Below are 14487 nucleotides of genomic sequence, written 5' to 3' on the forward strand. Positions count from 1 at the left end.
CCAGAGGAACCCAGGCTTGCCAGCTGGCTCATCACAGGGTAAGATTCAGGCAGTGGGAAAAGACACAAACAGGACATTCCCTTATCTGCCCTCAGCCCCTGCTTCACAGAGAGGTTCCCTTTGGATAATAAATGCCCTACACTTTCTGCAAGTTCTAAAAAAAAAATGGCTGGAGTAGGTTAAAACTAAGAGCCCACCTCTCTCCCCCCGCCCCCACTTTTTTTTTTTTTTAAAAAAAAAAACCTTTTCCTAAAAGATTCTTCCTCCTTCCTCTCCAGTTACCAAATTTTCTAAGGAAAAGCGCTTTGAGAAGAGGAGGACTGGAATAACACTCAATACTACCAAAATCCGTATACTGATGTTCTGTTTAGGGCAAAGGGCATGAAATCAGGAAGGCAAAGCAGCTACCTCAGGAATTAGGAGTGAGGGTCTTAAATGGGAGAAAATCATCGCCACTTCCCCGGTTAGGTGATTTGACATCTGCAGAGTTACCTCCGTTTCTAGGTTTTGTAAAATAGGGACGAATAAAGTACCCACCTTACAGGACAGCTGAGGATTGAGAAAATCCACGTAAACTGCTAAATATAACTGCACGGCAAGAGCTAATTAAATGTTAGTATTTCATAGTAGTAGTAAAATTATTGTGCCTGCCTCCCCCAGTTCACACCACCAGCAAACCCGGCTCAACCCCACCCCCTCCTCGCAGGATCCGGGGCCGGCCACCGTTGCACTCTCGCATGCACAAGAGAGACCCCCACCAAACGCCACCTTGCGGCTGCAAGTCCCTCACCCCAGGCCGGCCAGGGTCCCTCAGGCTATAGCGCTACGGTCCACACTGACCTGAGATGCCGCCTCCTATCACGACTACGTCGAACATGCGTCCCGCTCTATTCGCCTTCTCCTGACTCTCCATGCTCTGGTCGAGGCTCTCCGGGGTCGTGGGTAGAGGAGTGGGGCCGGCCAAGGGCGGAGCGGACTTTTCTACCGACTCTCGGGGGGAGCCCGAGGGCGGAGCCGATTCCTCCACCGATACCCGGGCGGAGCCCGGCGCTGAGGGCGGAGCGGACCCTGGTACTGGTACTCCCGGGGAACCCGGGGGCGGAGCCGATTCTTCCAGCGATGTTCGGGGGTAACCTAGCTCTGAGAGCTGGGTGGACTCTTGTGTCGACACTCGGGAGGAGTCCGAAAGCGGGATAGATCCTCGTACCGACCTCTCGGGGGGGGCTGAGAACCGAGGTCGGGGCAGACCCTTGTACCGATTCTCGGGAAGAGTCCAAGAGCGGGGCAGATCTTGGTGCAGATAGCCGGGGCGAGTCGGGCATGGAGACCTGGCTGGACTCTTGTACTGACAGTTGGGGAGAGCTACTGGGTGTAGGAGGTCCTCGTACCGAACCCCAGGGGAAGCCGGATACTGAGGGCGGGGTGAACCCAAGTAGTGACACTTGGGGAGTGTTACTGGGTTGTGGAGGTGCTGGTACCTATATTTTGAGGAAGCTGGGCATCGAGCGCGAGATGGATTCTTGTACCGAACCTTTGAGGGAGTTCTTGGTTGTAGAAGTTCCTGGTATTGATACCCGGGTGGAGTCGGGTACTGAGGGTGGGGCGGACCGACGTCGGGACAATCGGGGGGATACTGAGGGCGGGACAGATCCTTGTATAGATGCCCGGGGGTTGCTGGTGTCCGAGTTAGAGGCTGGGGCGGCTCCGTCCGAGGTGGTTGAGCGGGTCGCAGACATAGGGATCCGGTCGGTCTGGAGGCGGGCGCCAAAGCCCCAGAGGCCAACCTTGGTGTCTGTGTCAATTCTTAGGCCAGGAGCGTGGCTGAGTTGGGAGGGCGCGCTGTGTCTCCGGGAGCACCCCGCGTCCGCTGCGGACGCGTTCGACAGGGGGTTGGAAAACTGACGGGAGAAGGTCCGCCACTCTAAATGGATGCTCTACATGCGCGTAGAGGACGAGGCCGCGCACAGGCGGAGGCCGGGTTCGAGATCTGCGCAGCGGGGTCCCCGACTCTGGGAGCGCGCTGTGCCTCGCGCCCGCTCCCGCCGCCGCCACCTCCGCCGCAGCTGAGTTGTGTGCGCTCATTGTTCTGGAGCGCGCGCGGGGGGAGGGCCTGGGGGGCGATGTTCTGCTCTCCTCCGCCCCTCCCTCACGGGCGCGCGTCTCTCCCGCCCAAGCTGGCCTGGATCCGCACCCTCGGAGACCCGCCCCGAGAGCCGGGCCCACTGCGGGGTGGGGAGACGAGGCGCTGAAGCGGCCTGGCTCCGCTTTCCCCGCCTGTACGCGGCGCGCGCGCGCGGGGAACCCTCCCGCCAGGTGTGGCCTGGCGGCGCCACCGAAATAGGGGGTGTGGCCTGGCGAGAGTGTGGGCGTGGCCACATGGGGTTTCAACCTGGTGATTTTATTCTTTAACTAAAAGAGGAGGACTGGGGGTGGATAGGGGGTGGGCTTAGGGAAGCGGGTACTGAAGGAAGCGGACCGAGAAGTGGTCGCAGGGCCACCCCCCCACCTGGTTTGGCTCTTTTGTGACGTCACAAGGAGCCTGTGCGGTCTGCGCAGTCGCACTCCCTCCCTCGGGAGGGGTTTGGGGTGGGAACTGCCCCCAGGGGGAGACTTTGCAGTTATTGGTTGTCTATGGGGTTTTTCAAGCTGAAGTTCTTAACCAAAATCGAAGCAAGTAGGCGAGAAAATTAAGAACTCAGCTATCACAGATTAAGTGGGACCTGCAGTTTAAAAGCGAAGGTCAATGGATGACTAAGGTGCAGAACCAAATTAACACGTGTTTCCCCATCCTACTGAAAAGAGGACTATTTAGTGCGTATATTTTATTGTGCAGTCAGCCTCTTGTCTTGCTAGTTTTGTCCCTTCCTTAAATTTCCACCTTATCCTCCTAGAGCTGAATTTGTCATCACTAGAGCCCTCAAAAAGATGTAATTTTGACATGAATTCAGAGTAAGTGTTGAGAACTCTAGGAAGTTAACTAGTATCCATTCCCACTTAAAAACATTTCTCTTGCTCACCTGCCCACCTCCCCCCTCCATTTGTATCAAATAGTATCTTGTTGAAGAAACTGTAAAGAAATACAGATTTAGTTTTTTCTTTATACAGTTTTAATAGCTTTTACTTTCTAGCAAAGGGGTTGAGACATGACTAAATTGTCTTAGACTTTGAAACAAAGAAAGAGGAAATAATAAAGAATTCAGCCCTTTCTAATGTGATTCTGTCCAACTTTCTCATTAGTCCCATTGCTTTATTTTCATTCAAATATTTGATTTCATACTACGTGCTAGGCACAGGGCAAGGTACTTGGGATACACATGTGACACAAGACAGCTGGAGACCTTCAGTGACATACAGCCTACTAGAGGAGCTACAGAGGAAATAAACCACATGCTTGGTGTGTCAATTCAAACTCTGATAAATATTATTTTGGAAAGGTCCATAGTGATAAAGTGTTTGGGCGTCTAGATCATTCTGGAAGTTAACTTTGGGAGGGGGGTATGTAAAAATGTCCTAGAAAGAGAGAACAATGTGGATCGAGGCCCTGTAGTAGAAAGAAACATAGTTCATTGGAGTAGCTGAAAGGCAACCCATGGAGCTATGGCAAGGGGACAAGCGCAGGAGGCAAAACTGCTGAGATCAGCTGGGCCAAAGTGAGATCCTCAGTCTGTATTCTAAAGCAGTAGGAGTTCAGCTAGAGATAAAAATGTGGGAATCTTATTAAATAAATAATGGATGGAATAGATGGGCAGAAATATGAGTATTTTATCTCTTCATTTTACTTGTTTGTATTGTATGTTTTACCTTTTGTAATAAAAACAGTACAAGTTATTTTAAGATAGATATGTAAATAATTGTGACATATTCTACAAGTATTATTTCCTCCCTTTGAGGCCTTAGGCAAATTACTTAACTTCTCTGTGCCTATCTCCTCAACCAAAGAATCTCTTAAGTTGTTGTATCAGTCAAGATTCCAGCAGAAAATGGCACACCTCATTTGAAGAGAATAGCACAAAGGAAGTATTTTAAAAGATGTGGGAAGGGAATTCCCTTGCGGTCCAGTGGTTAGGACTCCGAGATTTCACTGCCGAGGGCGCGGGTTCAATCCCTGATTGGGGAACTAAGATCCCACAAGTGGCACAGTGTGGCCAAAAAATAAATAAATAAAAATAAAAAGATGTGGGAAGATGGAGAGAAACCACAAGGAATCGTGCAGTACCCGCAGGCTGGTGACAGCAAGAAGGCATGACTATAAAGGGGTAGGGGGAGAGAGCAGTAATCAGAACCTGGTGGCAGAGGTGTTTAGAAAGGGCTACCTGACACTAGCTGTGGCCTTTAGTTCAGAAAGGCAGTCAGTCCACAGGAAACCCAGAGAGAGGGAGCCAAGACATATAAACACCCAACCTCCCTCTCCTCCCTCCCTCCAACAGTCTCCTGCTGGTCCTCTCCATTGACCCAAGCCAATCAGAAGTTAGAAGGCAAGGAAGCCTGTTGATGCAGTCCATACAGGTCAGCCTTCAGGGAACATAACAGGTTAGAGAAAAGTGGTGGGTACACCTGGAAGGGCCAAGAGAATCTCTGTAGTGAGGTTTCAATGAGCAAATGAATATAAAATACCTGGATAATTAGTCAATTCTTGCCCACATTTTAATTTCTAAAAACTACACTATATTCATGTCACGGACTGTTATTTACTTAACCATTATCCTCTTACATTAAGCATTTAGTACTTTCCATTTTTTATATAATACATAACATGGGGTTGAACATTTTTGTGACTAAAATATTGTACATATTTCTTAGAATTTCCTTGAGATAGAATCCTAAAAGTAGAATTATGGGTAAGAGAGTGGTGGCATCTTTAAAGCTCTTTGATTGAAATTACCAAATTTCTTGCCCAAGAGATTGTCCAGATTTATACCTCATCAGCAATGTCAAAGAATGGCTGTCTTCTTACCACCTCAACTCCAACATTAAGCAAGTTAACTTTTTAACCTTTAACTCGAAAGTTGAAAGTCAACATGGTATTGCTATTCTAATCAGTGTTTCTTTGGTTATTAATAAAACATTTTCTTCACATATTTAATAGCCATTTCAATTTCTTCTGTAGTAGATGATCAACTCCTGTCTTTCTGTAGTTGATTTCTGTAAGTGCTTTATATAATAACGTATTAACCACTTGCTTGGTATTTTCACTGCAGATAGCTTTTACAACTTATATTTTAGTATTGTTTATGGCATTTTACATATGCAAACATTTTAAATGTATGTGAGTCTATCTATTCTTTAGTGACTTCTTCCGTTGCTTTTAAACAAATTTTATTTATTTATTTATTTATTTATTTACTTACTTACTTATTTATTTTTGGCCACGCCACTGGCTTGCAGGATCTCAGTTCCCTGACCCGGAATTGAACCCCAGCCATGACAGTGAAAGTGCCAAATACTAACCACTAGGACACCAGGGAACTCCCTTCTGTTGCTTTTAAACTTAGAGAGCTGAAGGGATAAAATCTATGTTTTCTTTGGTTTTTTGACGGTTTGATATTTTAAAACTGAATTATTTAATCCTAATCTATTGGTGTGTATTTTGTTATGTGCTGTAAGGTGAGGGTCTAAATAACACCCCTCCCCCCCACAAACACACAAATAGTTAATCAATCATAACAAAACTATCTGTTGAAGAATCCTTGCATTCTCCACTGATTTGTTTTACCTCATATAACACATATACTGAGATCTGATTTTGAACTCTTTCTTTTGTTATATTGACCTGCTTATTTTGTCACATTGCCATCAATGCCACATTGATTTACTTACTGTTGCTTTTTAGTAGGTTTTACCAGAAGGAAGGATTAATCCCTTCCCAATGCTCTTCCTTACAAATTATTTACTATATTCTTATATATTCTTTCTATTAATATATTCTTATATATTTAAATGAATTTTAGAATCATTTCATCAATTAAAAACTCTGTTGGTGGGACTTCCCTGGTGGCACAGGGGTTGAGACTCCGTGCTCCCAATGCAGGGGGCCTGGGTTCAATCCCTGGTCAGGGAACTAGATCCCACATGCATGCTGCAACTAAGAGTTTGCATGCCACAACTAAGGAGCCCACCTGATGCAACTAAGACCCAGTGCAACCAAAAATAAATACTAAAAAAAAAATCTCTTTTGGTTAATTTAATTGGGATGATGATTATTCCTAAACGTGGATCTAGGAAATTTATATTTGGCAATCTCTTTTAACATCTTTTTAAAAGATGTCTTTATTTTCAGAATACTTATAGGAAATTGTTTTATTTATCGCTGAAATTAAACAATTTTGTGAGAATAATATGAGTCTGAGAGTGTGAGTGTGTGTGCGCATATGTGTGTGGTATAAATACTTTCAATCTGTGGATTTTTAATTTTGGGTTTTTATTAATCCCCATGCTAGGACAGTTATTCTTCTACTCTAACTTGTATTACTACATCTGTTTTAAGTGGTTTCTTCCTGAGAAACACCTGTAATTATGTTATTAGAGCATCCTTCTATGTCCTTTATCATTATTGTCATCTCTTTGTCCGTTTCCTCTGAATTCTGAGAGAGCTAATCATATGTATCCTTCATATTACTCATTTAATTTTCTGCAGTTCTAATTCATTCTTTACTGTTTCTACTGTAGATTTTGACTATGCCATTTCAGTTAGGTTTTTTTAAAAAAATTTAAATTCTTATTTCATCCAACTCACTTTCTATTTGCCATGTATATCTCAGTATAGTTTTTTTCTTTTGACTTCCTAATTTTGTTTCACAGAGATCTAGTTTTATGCATTCAGCATCAACTGTTTTTGAAAAGGCTCTTCTCTGTCTGCAGATATGGATTGCGTTCTCATACACTGCTAATTCAAGTGCAAAATGGTACAACCCCTGTAGAGAAGAATTTGGTAATATCTAACAAAATCACTTATACTTTCACCCTTTGAACCATCAGTCCTAAATCTAAGTATTTACCATAATGATACACTTCCACAAATAGGAGAAAAACATAATTTATTGTGGAATTACTTTTAACAGCAAAATATTCAAAACAATTTACATGCCCATATGTAGGAAACTGGTTGCATAAACTTTGATATGTCTACACAATGAAACACTATGCAGCCATTTAAAGAAAGAATGAAGATGGTCTCTAGGAACTGATATGAGTGATTTTCAGAATATAAGTGATAAAATCAAAGTTTGAAAAAATACATATCTTTATGTGTATATATATGTGTGTGTGTGTATGTGTGTATTTGTACCTTCATGTAAGAAAAACATTAACTTATATTTGCAAAAAGAAACACAGGAAGGATAAATCATAAATGGAGAAATGTATGACAGTGCAGTGGAGGGGGTAGGGATGGAGTAAGATTTCTCTGAGTATTCTTTTTTAGTGCAACTTCCATTAGGGGTCTTCATGGGTTCAACTAAAACCTTCAGACTCACAAAACTACCATGGGCCAAATTTGGCATCTCACACCTAACTTTTGGGAGAGTGGATTGGTACTCAGAGCAACTATACACGCAACAATAAGGAAATGCATAGTAATATGTCACAAATATGCCAGTGGAGCTCATGCAGTCTTCAAACATTATGCTTACAAGGAATTTTTTCATGGCATATGAAAATTATTATATTACATTGAGTGAGAAAAGCATGATAAAAATGTAAATGGCATGTGGTCTCAATTGTATAAAGCAAAATGTATAGGGTGGAGAATCACTGAACCATTAAGCTAAAAATTTTAGTTTTTTTTTTTTTTTTTTTTTGCGGTACGCGGGCCTCTCACTGCTGTGGCCTCTCCCTTTGCGGAGCATAGGCTCCGGACACGCAGGCTCAGCAGCTATGGCTCACGGGCCCAGCCGCTCCGCAGCATGTGGGATCTTCCCGGACCGGGGAACGAACCCGCGTCCCCTGCATCGGCAGGCGGACTCTCAACCACTGCGCCACCAGGGAAGCCCTTTAGTTTTATTTTGAAATAATTATGGACTCACGGGAAGTTGCAAAAATAGTGCAGAGGTCCAGTCTACCCTTTTTTCAGCTTCCCCCAATGGTAACATCTTATGTAACCATAGTACATTATCAAAACCAAGAAATGCATTTACAAAAGTTGGTACATGCTCACCAGCAGCACTGAAGTTATTTCTGAATGATAGTACTCATAAGCCCTTAGCAATAAGACTTGATTTATATACATATCACTACTGAAGTGCTAACAAACACTTTAAGTTTTTAAAATATTTATTTATTTATTTGGCTGTGCTGTGTCTTCGTTGCTGCATTCAGGATCTTCCTTGCGGCATGCGGGATCTTTAGTTGTGGCATGCGAACTCTCAGCTGTGGCATGTGGGATCTAGTTCCCCGACCAGGGATCAAACCCAGGACCCCTGCATTGGGAGCATGAAGTCTTAGCCACTGGACCACTAGGGGAGTCTCTAACACTTTAATTTTTAAAATACTGTTATTAGGTATAGTCTGAGTAAGATATGTAGTCTAGTTAATTGTATTGTCAATGTCAATTTCCTGGTTTGGCCCTCCACTCTCCTCTCCACTCTCCCTCCCCATCCCCAGCTCCCAATACACACACACATTCTATGCACCAGCAAGAGCAGCGCAATGATTCATAATTTTTTTTTTTACTGTGCTGCTTCTTGGGCTTCATTCTCCCTCTGTATGAATTTTTGCCTGGATATTCTCTATCCATTCTTCTAGACCAAATCCCAAATGAGGCTGCCACAGGTTGTGTTCTCTGTGAAGCAAAACTTAGTTGGAGCTAGGAATGCAAAAGTTTTATTAGAAAAGGAAAAGGGCAGAAGCAGGATAGGTCAGGAGCCAGCAGGCAGCAGTGCAGCTCTAACAGTCTCTGCCGGCTTAGTGGGAGCTCCAAGCAAAGGGTGCCCACTAGAGGAGCCCCACATTGGGTGGGAATGGCCAGTCTGGAGTACCAGCGCCTTGCTCAGTCATTACTGGGAGTTGCCCTAAGAAGACTGCTTTTCCTTAATTATTGGCTTGTGCTTCCCCAAGAATATTGTCAAGGAGGCTGTAAAGTTGAGGCAGATCCTGAAGAAAATCACACCTAGAGCCCATTAGCTAACCACACTCCTCACTTCTGGGCAGAGGGTCCTTTCTTTTTTTTTTTCTTTCTGTCAATTAAAAACAATTTTTTTATTGAGGTACAGTTAATTTATAATGTTGTGTTAGTTTCAATTGGACAGCCAGGTGATTCTATTTTATATATATATATATATATATATATATATATATATATATATATATATATATTCTTTTTCAGATTCTTTTCCGTTATAGGTTATTACAAGATATTGAGTATAGTTCCCTGTGCTATACAGTAGTACCTTGTTATTTATAGAGGGTCCTTTCTTGAAGGGGAAAATGAGTGGCACATGTCTGCCACAGCACCCAGGTCTGGCTTCCTAGGCATGTGACCTGGTCAGTCCCACATTCAGAAGGACCCTGCCATTGTTTTAAAGTCCTGCTGTCACTGTCTTGAAACTTAATAATTTTATCTTTGAACTTGTGTTTTGTAAATGAAGCCCAAGGAGACAATGGTGCATGCACGTGAACTGAGGAGATAAGCACAAAATGCATGTTCTCTGTTCTTTATCGCCACATTTGCATGTAGCATTAGTGATGCCCTTTTTGAACAAGGGGCTTTGCATTTTCATTTTGCACTGGGCCATGCGAATTATGAAACTAGCTCTGACAACAGCCCTCCTTGACCAGGCTCCAATCTTGAATAAATGTCTATCTTCTGATCCTATTGTGAGCATTACATCTTCTACTGCATGCAGTATAAAAGTATTAAAATATATATCTGTTGCCACATTATGGGTTCTGATTTTTTTTAGTGTACTCCACTCTTAGAAAGAATAAATGCTAAGAATTTATGCATTGTGTCTGTTATTTTATCTGTGTTTCTCCCTCTAATTTTCTACCCATCTCTTATTCCATTGTAAATTGTTACAAAACAAGATTCAACTGAGTAAATTTTTAAGATCTTATTGGCTTTATTCAATTATTCATGAATCAGGCAGCATCCAATCTAGCAAATAGAAAGGATCTCCAAGGCGCTGTACAAAATTAAAGATTTTTTTAGGCAGAAGGGAACAGGAAAAAGAAAGTTATACTAGGCAAAAAAACGTAATGGTGATTGCAAGGTTACTTTTCCTTAGGGGATGACAGGGGTCTATCTTGCTAACCTAACTAGTGTTTATCAGGCAACTTCTGATTGACTAGTTTAAGATTCCATTTCTAGGATAGCTGAAATTGTAATTAAGTCTCAGTATGATAACGTGGGGCTTAGCATAAGTGATCCCATTTGGGACTTGTTGTCTTGTTTTTAACAAAATGAAAGAAAATCACTGTGATTATCTTTGTGGAAGAGACAGTTATCCCCCAATATCTGTTTTCCATTTCTTCCTTAGGAATAGAACCCACAGTTTTTGCTGCCCAGAATAAAGACTATAATTTCCCAGCCTCCCTTGTAGCTAAGTGTGACTAAGTTCTGGCAAATAGATATAATTGGAAATATCATGTGAAACTCCCAGGACGTTTTCTTAAAGGGAGGGATTGTCCCCTCATCTTTCCTTCCTGTTACCTGGAATACAGACATGAAGGCTGGAATTCACATTGTTATCTGGGACCATGAGATAAAAGGAGGCTGGCAGAGTAGTAAGATGTAGGAGTATGTACATTTCTAGACTTGTTTAAAATATAAATGTACTTTATTTATTTATTTTTGGCTGCACTGAGTCTTCGTTGCTGCACATGGGCTTTCTCTAGTTGGGGTGAGCGGGGGCTACTTTTCATTGCAGTGCACAGGCTTCTCATGGCAGTGGCTTCTCTTGTTGCGGACCATGGGCTCTAGGCGCGTGGGCTTCAGTAGATGTGGCAGGTGGGCTCAGTAGTTGTGGCGCAAGGGCTTAGTTGCTCCACGGCATGTGGGATCTTCCTGGACCAGGGCTTGAACCTGTGTCCCTTGCATTGGCAGGAGGATTCTTAACCACTGTGCCACTTCTTTACATGAGAGATACACTTCTTTTTGTTTAAGCCATTATTATTTAGAGTTTTCAGTCACGAGCAGCTGAGTTTAATCCTTCTGATATAGTTCTTTAAATGAATGCAGAACAGTAAATATGTGTCTACTGTTGCCCTGCTCAAAAAGGATACTCCCAACTGTTTCTGTTTAGGTCCACCTTACCAGGGGCAAAGATTCTCCTTTCTTGCCTCCCATCCCCAACTTTTGATCAAGGATGGGGTGGAAAAGGAAACTTATAAACGTCCAATATTGTTGAAAGTTGTTTGTCCGTAGGTTATCAGTTGGCAAGGCGAGGGGGAGGGGGATTCCTTTTACTCAGCACTCTGGTTATTGTGGCAGAAAAATTCATTCCTCCCATTCTTTAGTCCTTCTTCCATTTGAGCCTCTACTTTGCCATCTCTTTCCACTTTGCCTAAACTCTGTCTCATCTAATCTCTGGGAGAAGAAAAGCTGGTACACACATTTCTGAGACTCTTCATTGACACGAAAGTTAGAAGTTTCTTTGAATATATTTTTAAAATATTTTATTTATTTATTTATTTATGGCTGCATCAGGTCTTAGTTGTGTCACTCGGGATCTTCTTTTGGCAGGCGGGCTCTTCGTTGGGGTGTGTGGGTTCCAGAACGCATGGGCTCTGTAGTTTGTGGCACGTGGGCTTAGTTGCCCCAAGGTATGTGGGATCTTAGTTCCCCGACCAGGGATCAAACCCATGTCCCCTGCGTTGGAAGGTGGATTCTTAACCACTGGACCACCAGGGAAGTTCCGAATATTTTTAGTGCATCTTTTTGTTTTGTTTTGTTTTGTTTCTTGTTTTGTTTATTTATTTGGCTGTGTCGGGTCTTAGTTTCGGCACGAGGGATCTTGGTTGAGGCATCTTTCATTGCAGCATGCGAACTTCTCCCTAGTTGTGGTGCATGGGCTCTGTGGTTTGTGGCACATGGGCTCTCTTGTTGAGGCACGTGGGCTTAGTTGCCCCGCAGCATGTGGGATTTTAGTTCCCTGACCAGGGATCGAACCCGTGTCCCCTGTATTTGTAGGCGGATTCTATACCACTGGACCACCAGTTAAGTCCCTTAATATATCTTTATTTCATCTACAGTGTAGACTGGAGGAGTGAAATTGGCCCTGAGTGTATCAGTGAGAGCAGAGGGGGCAGGGAAAATCATAGAACACAATCAGAATAATACTTTGAGTTATAGCCCCACTGTGGGAAGGAACCACACTGATTATCATGGTAATAACCAGAGATGGTATCACTGAGATAGGACATATGTGGGCCGAATGAAATTCTCAGAAGAGTGTACCACATACAAGAAGAAATAGAAACGTTTGTGGTTGAGTTTCTTAATAAGTGACAGGTGACTTAACTTCAGAGTGGGGCACTGAATGTAGAGCCGTGAGATAGGAACTAACTGTCATCTCAGCTGGTCAAGGGCTGAAGTTAAGTTTCTATACTCAGACCACAAGAGCTGCTGGCCTCTTTAAAAAGGTTCTTGTGTGCAGTGACAGAGGATCAGGGAAAGGTAAGTCTTCCCAAGCACATCAACATCAGTTCTTTCCCAGACTTCTGGTCAGCAATGATATTGAATCAAGCCCTTTGGATAATTTTTTTAATGCCGTCTCTGGCTGTCTGCATCAATAGCCCCTAGAGGGGCTGTGTCTGACATTTATAAACGTGTTTACTCTTCCCTTCACCTAAATAGACGAAGAGTCGGAGAACCCTCTGAATCACGTGGCTCTAGGCAATTTGAAGTCCAGGCTCGTTAAATCATTCCCTTAACTTTCAATATTTCAAGACAGAATTTGAACAAGATGATTAAAACAACAACAACAACAACCAAACAGGCAGTGCTCTCCTTTGAGCAGATAAACAATTAAGCTCAAATCAGCCTCACTTAAGAGATGCAGCTCCAGGCATTCCCACTGACTGGGACCAGGAAGGCAATGTAAAATGGTAAGGTAAACAAACAATTATCTCTACAATTTGATCAATATGGAAGTGGAACCACAGGCAAACAAGACTTCCTTAGAAGCATCATCTTAAGAGGGACTTGAATTATAAACCATATAACTGCTTTCAATTTCCTCAACTTGTTCTTTTGTGTAAATACTGTTCAAAAAAGCTGAGGCCATGTGCTGGTTATTCTCCATTTCTCCCTTATCCACTGTGATTTTCCACCCTTCTCTGCCCTGCTCTGATTCCCATGGAATACATGGCCTGGGCACCCCTGCCTTTTAGCTTCTGGTTGGGTTGGGCCATAGGAGTGGGGGTTACCAAGAGAGTGAAAGGCAGGAGAGAAAGTTCAGGATGTTTATTCCATCAACATCAACATCTCTGCCCACCCGCCCCCCCTCCCCCCCCCCACAAGTTGTGTGAGGTCATGGCCATGGTTGCCTCCCTCTAACCCCTTCTGTCCTGCCATCTTTCACAGCTCCAGCTGTCAGCTGGGATCACTTAACCCTGTTTCTTCCCCATGCCCATTCAGGCCAAATAATGGCTCTCCATCATTGCTAGTCCCTGCATGCTTTAGCATCCCTTGTTGGTTCCCTTAATCCAGCTCATACTTTTGTAAATGCTCCCTTCTTAAAAAGCCTATTCAAAAATCCCATCTGAGTTTGTCATGTGTTTCTGATCAGGATCCTGATTAATAGTCAACTGCATCAATGACCCTCTGATAAGTGAGACTTTGGAGCTATGTTTACTTCTATGTTCTATTTGTGAACGAGTGCCTTAAAATATTTCAAAAATGAGGTTGTAATCCCAGTGTATATGCATGGTGAGTATACCATTCTAAATTTGCTGAGCTGGAAAAGAATGTTTAAAAAGAGAAGGTGTGACCTGATATCTGTTATCAGTCACCACAATCCTTTGCGTGGAGGTGAAAGTATGAGCATGAGTCAGCCTCATTATTTTCAATTGCTTCATGTTCCAAATTAAAAAAAAAAAACTGGAGTTAACAGCTCTTGTTACAAGCACAGAGCACCTGTGTCCCCGGAAATCCTTTCAGTTTACATCTGTGATACATTAAGATAAATTTTTAAAAAATTTCCTGAGGGAACTAAAATCTGAAATGGTGATTATTATAATAATTTATTTAAAAAAATGATGAGAGTCTCAAAAAAACAAGACAAAACAAAAAAAAATGATGAGAGTCTCATAGGGCCATCAGAGACAGGGCAAGCTGAGAGAGTTATGGATAAAAAGTTGTGAACAGAAACTATGCAAATAGCAGAGTTGCCAGACACTGCATAGTCTTCGGACCACTTCTCTATGATTTGAAGAGGGGAGGGCTCTAGGAAGCCTTGGGTATTGTCTCTAAGCATGTAGTTTGGTACATAATGGGGATTTTTCTCAGTACACACTAGCAGACCCAGTGTGGAGAGCATACAAGAAGACCAC

At 43.0% G+C, this 14487-nt stretch overlaps 1 protein-coding gene across 1 annotated transcript in view; it reads right to left on the reverse strand.

Annotated features, from left to right (window-relative positions):
- Positions 1 to 960, reverse strand: part of MAOA (monoamine oxidase A) — a 73126-nt gene extending 72166 nt beyond the window's left edge. The window contains exon 1 of the mRNA XM_081221762.1: positions 841 to 960. Coding sequence (XP_081077888.1) covers positions 841 to 913 — 73 coding nt within the window. The 5' untranslated portion in view covers positions 914 to 960. The remainder of the gene's footprint in view (positions 1 to 840) is intronic.
- Positions 961 to 14487: the final 13527 nt, after the last annotated feature.

The sequence above is a fragment of the Mesoplodon bidens genome (assembly GCF_964165515.1).
Source record: "Mesoplodon bidens genome assembly, chromosome: X".
Lineage (NCBI taxonomy): Eukaryota > Metazoa > Chordata > Mammalia > Artiodactyla > Ziphiidae > Mesoplodon > Mesoplodon bidens.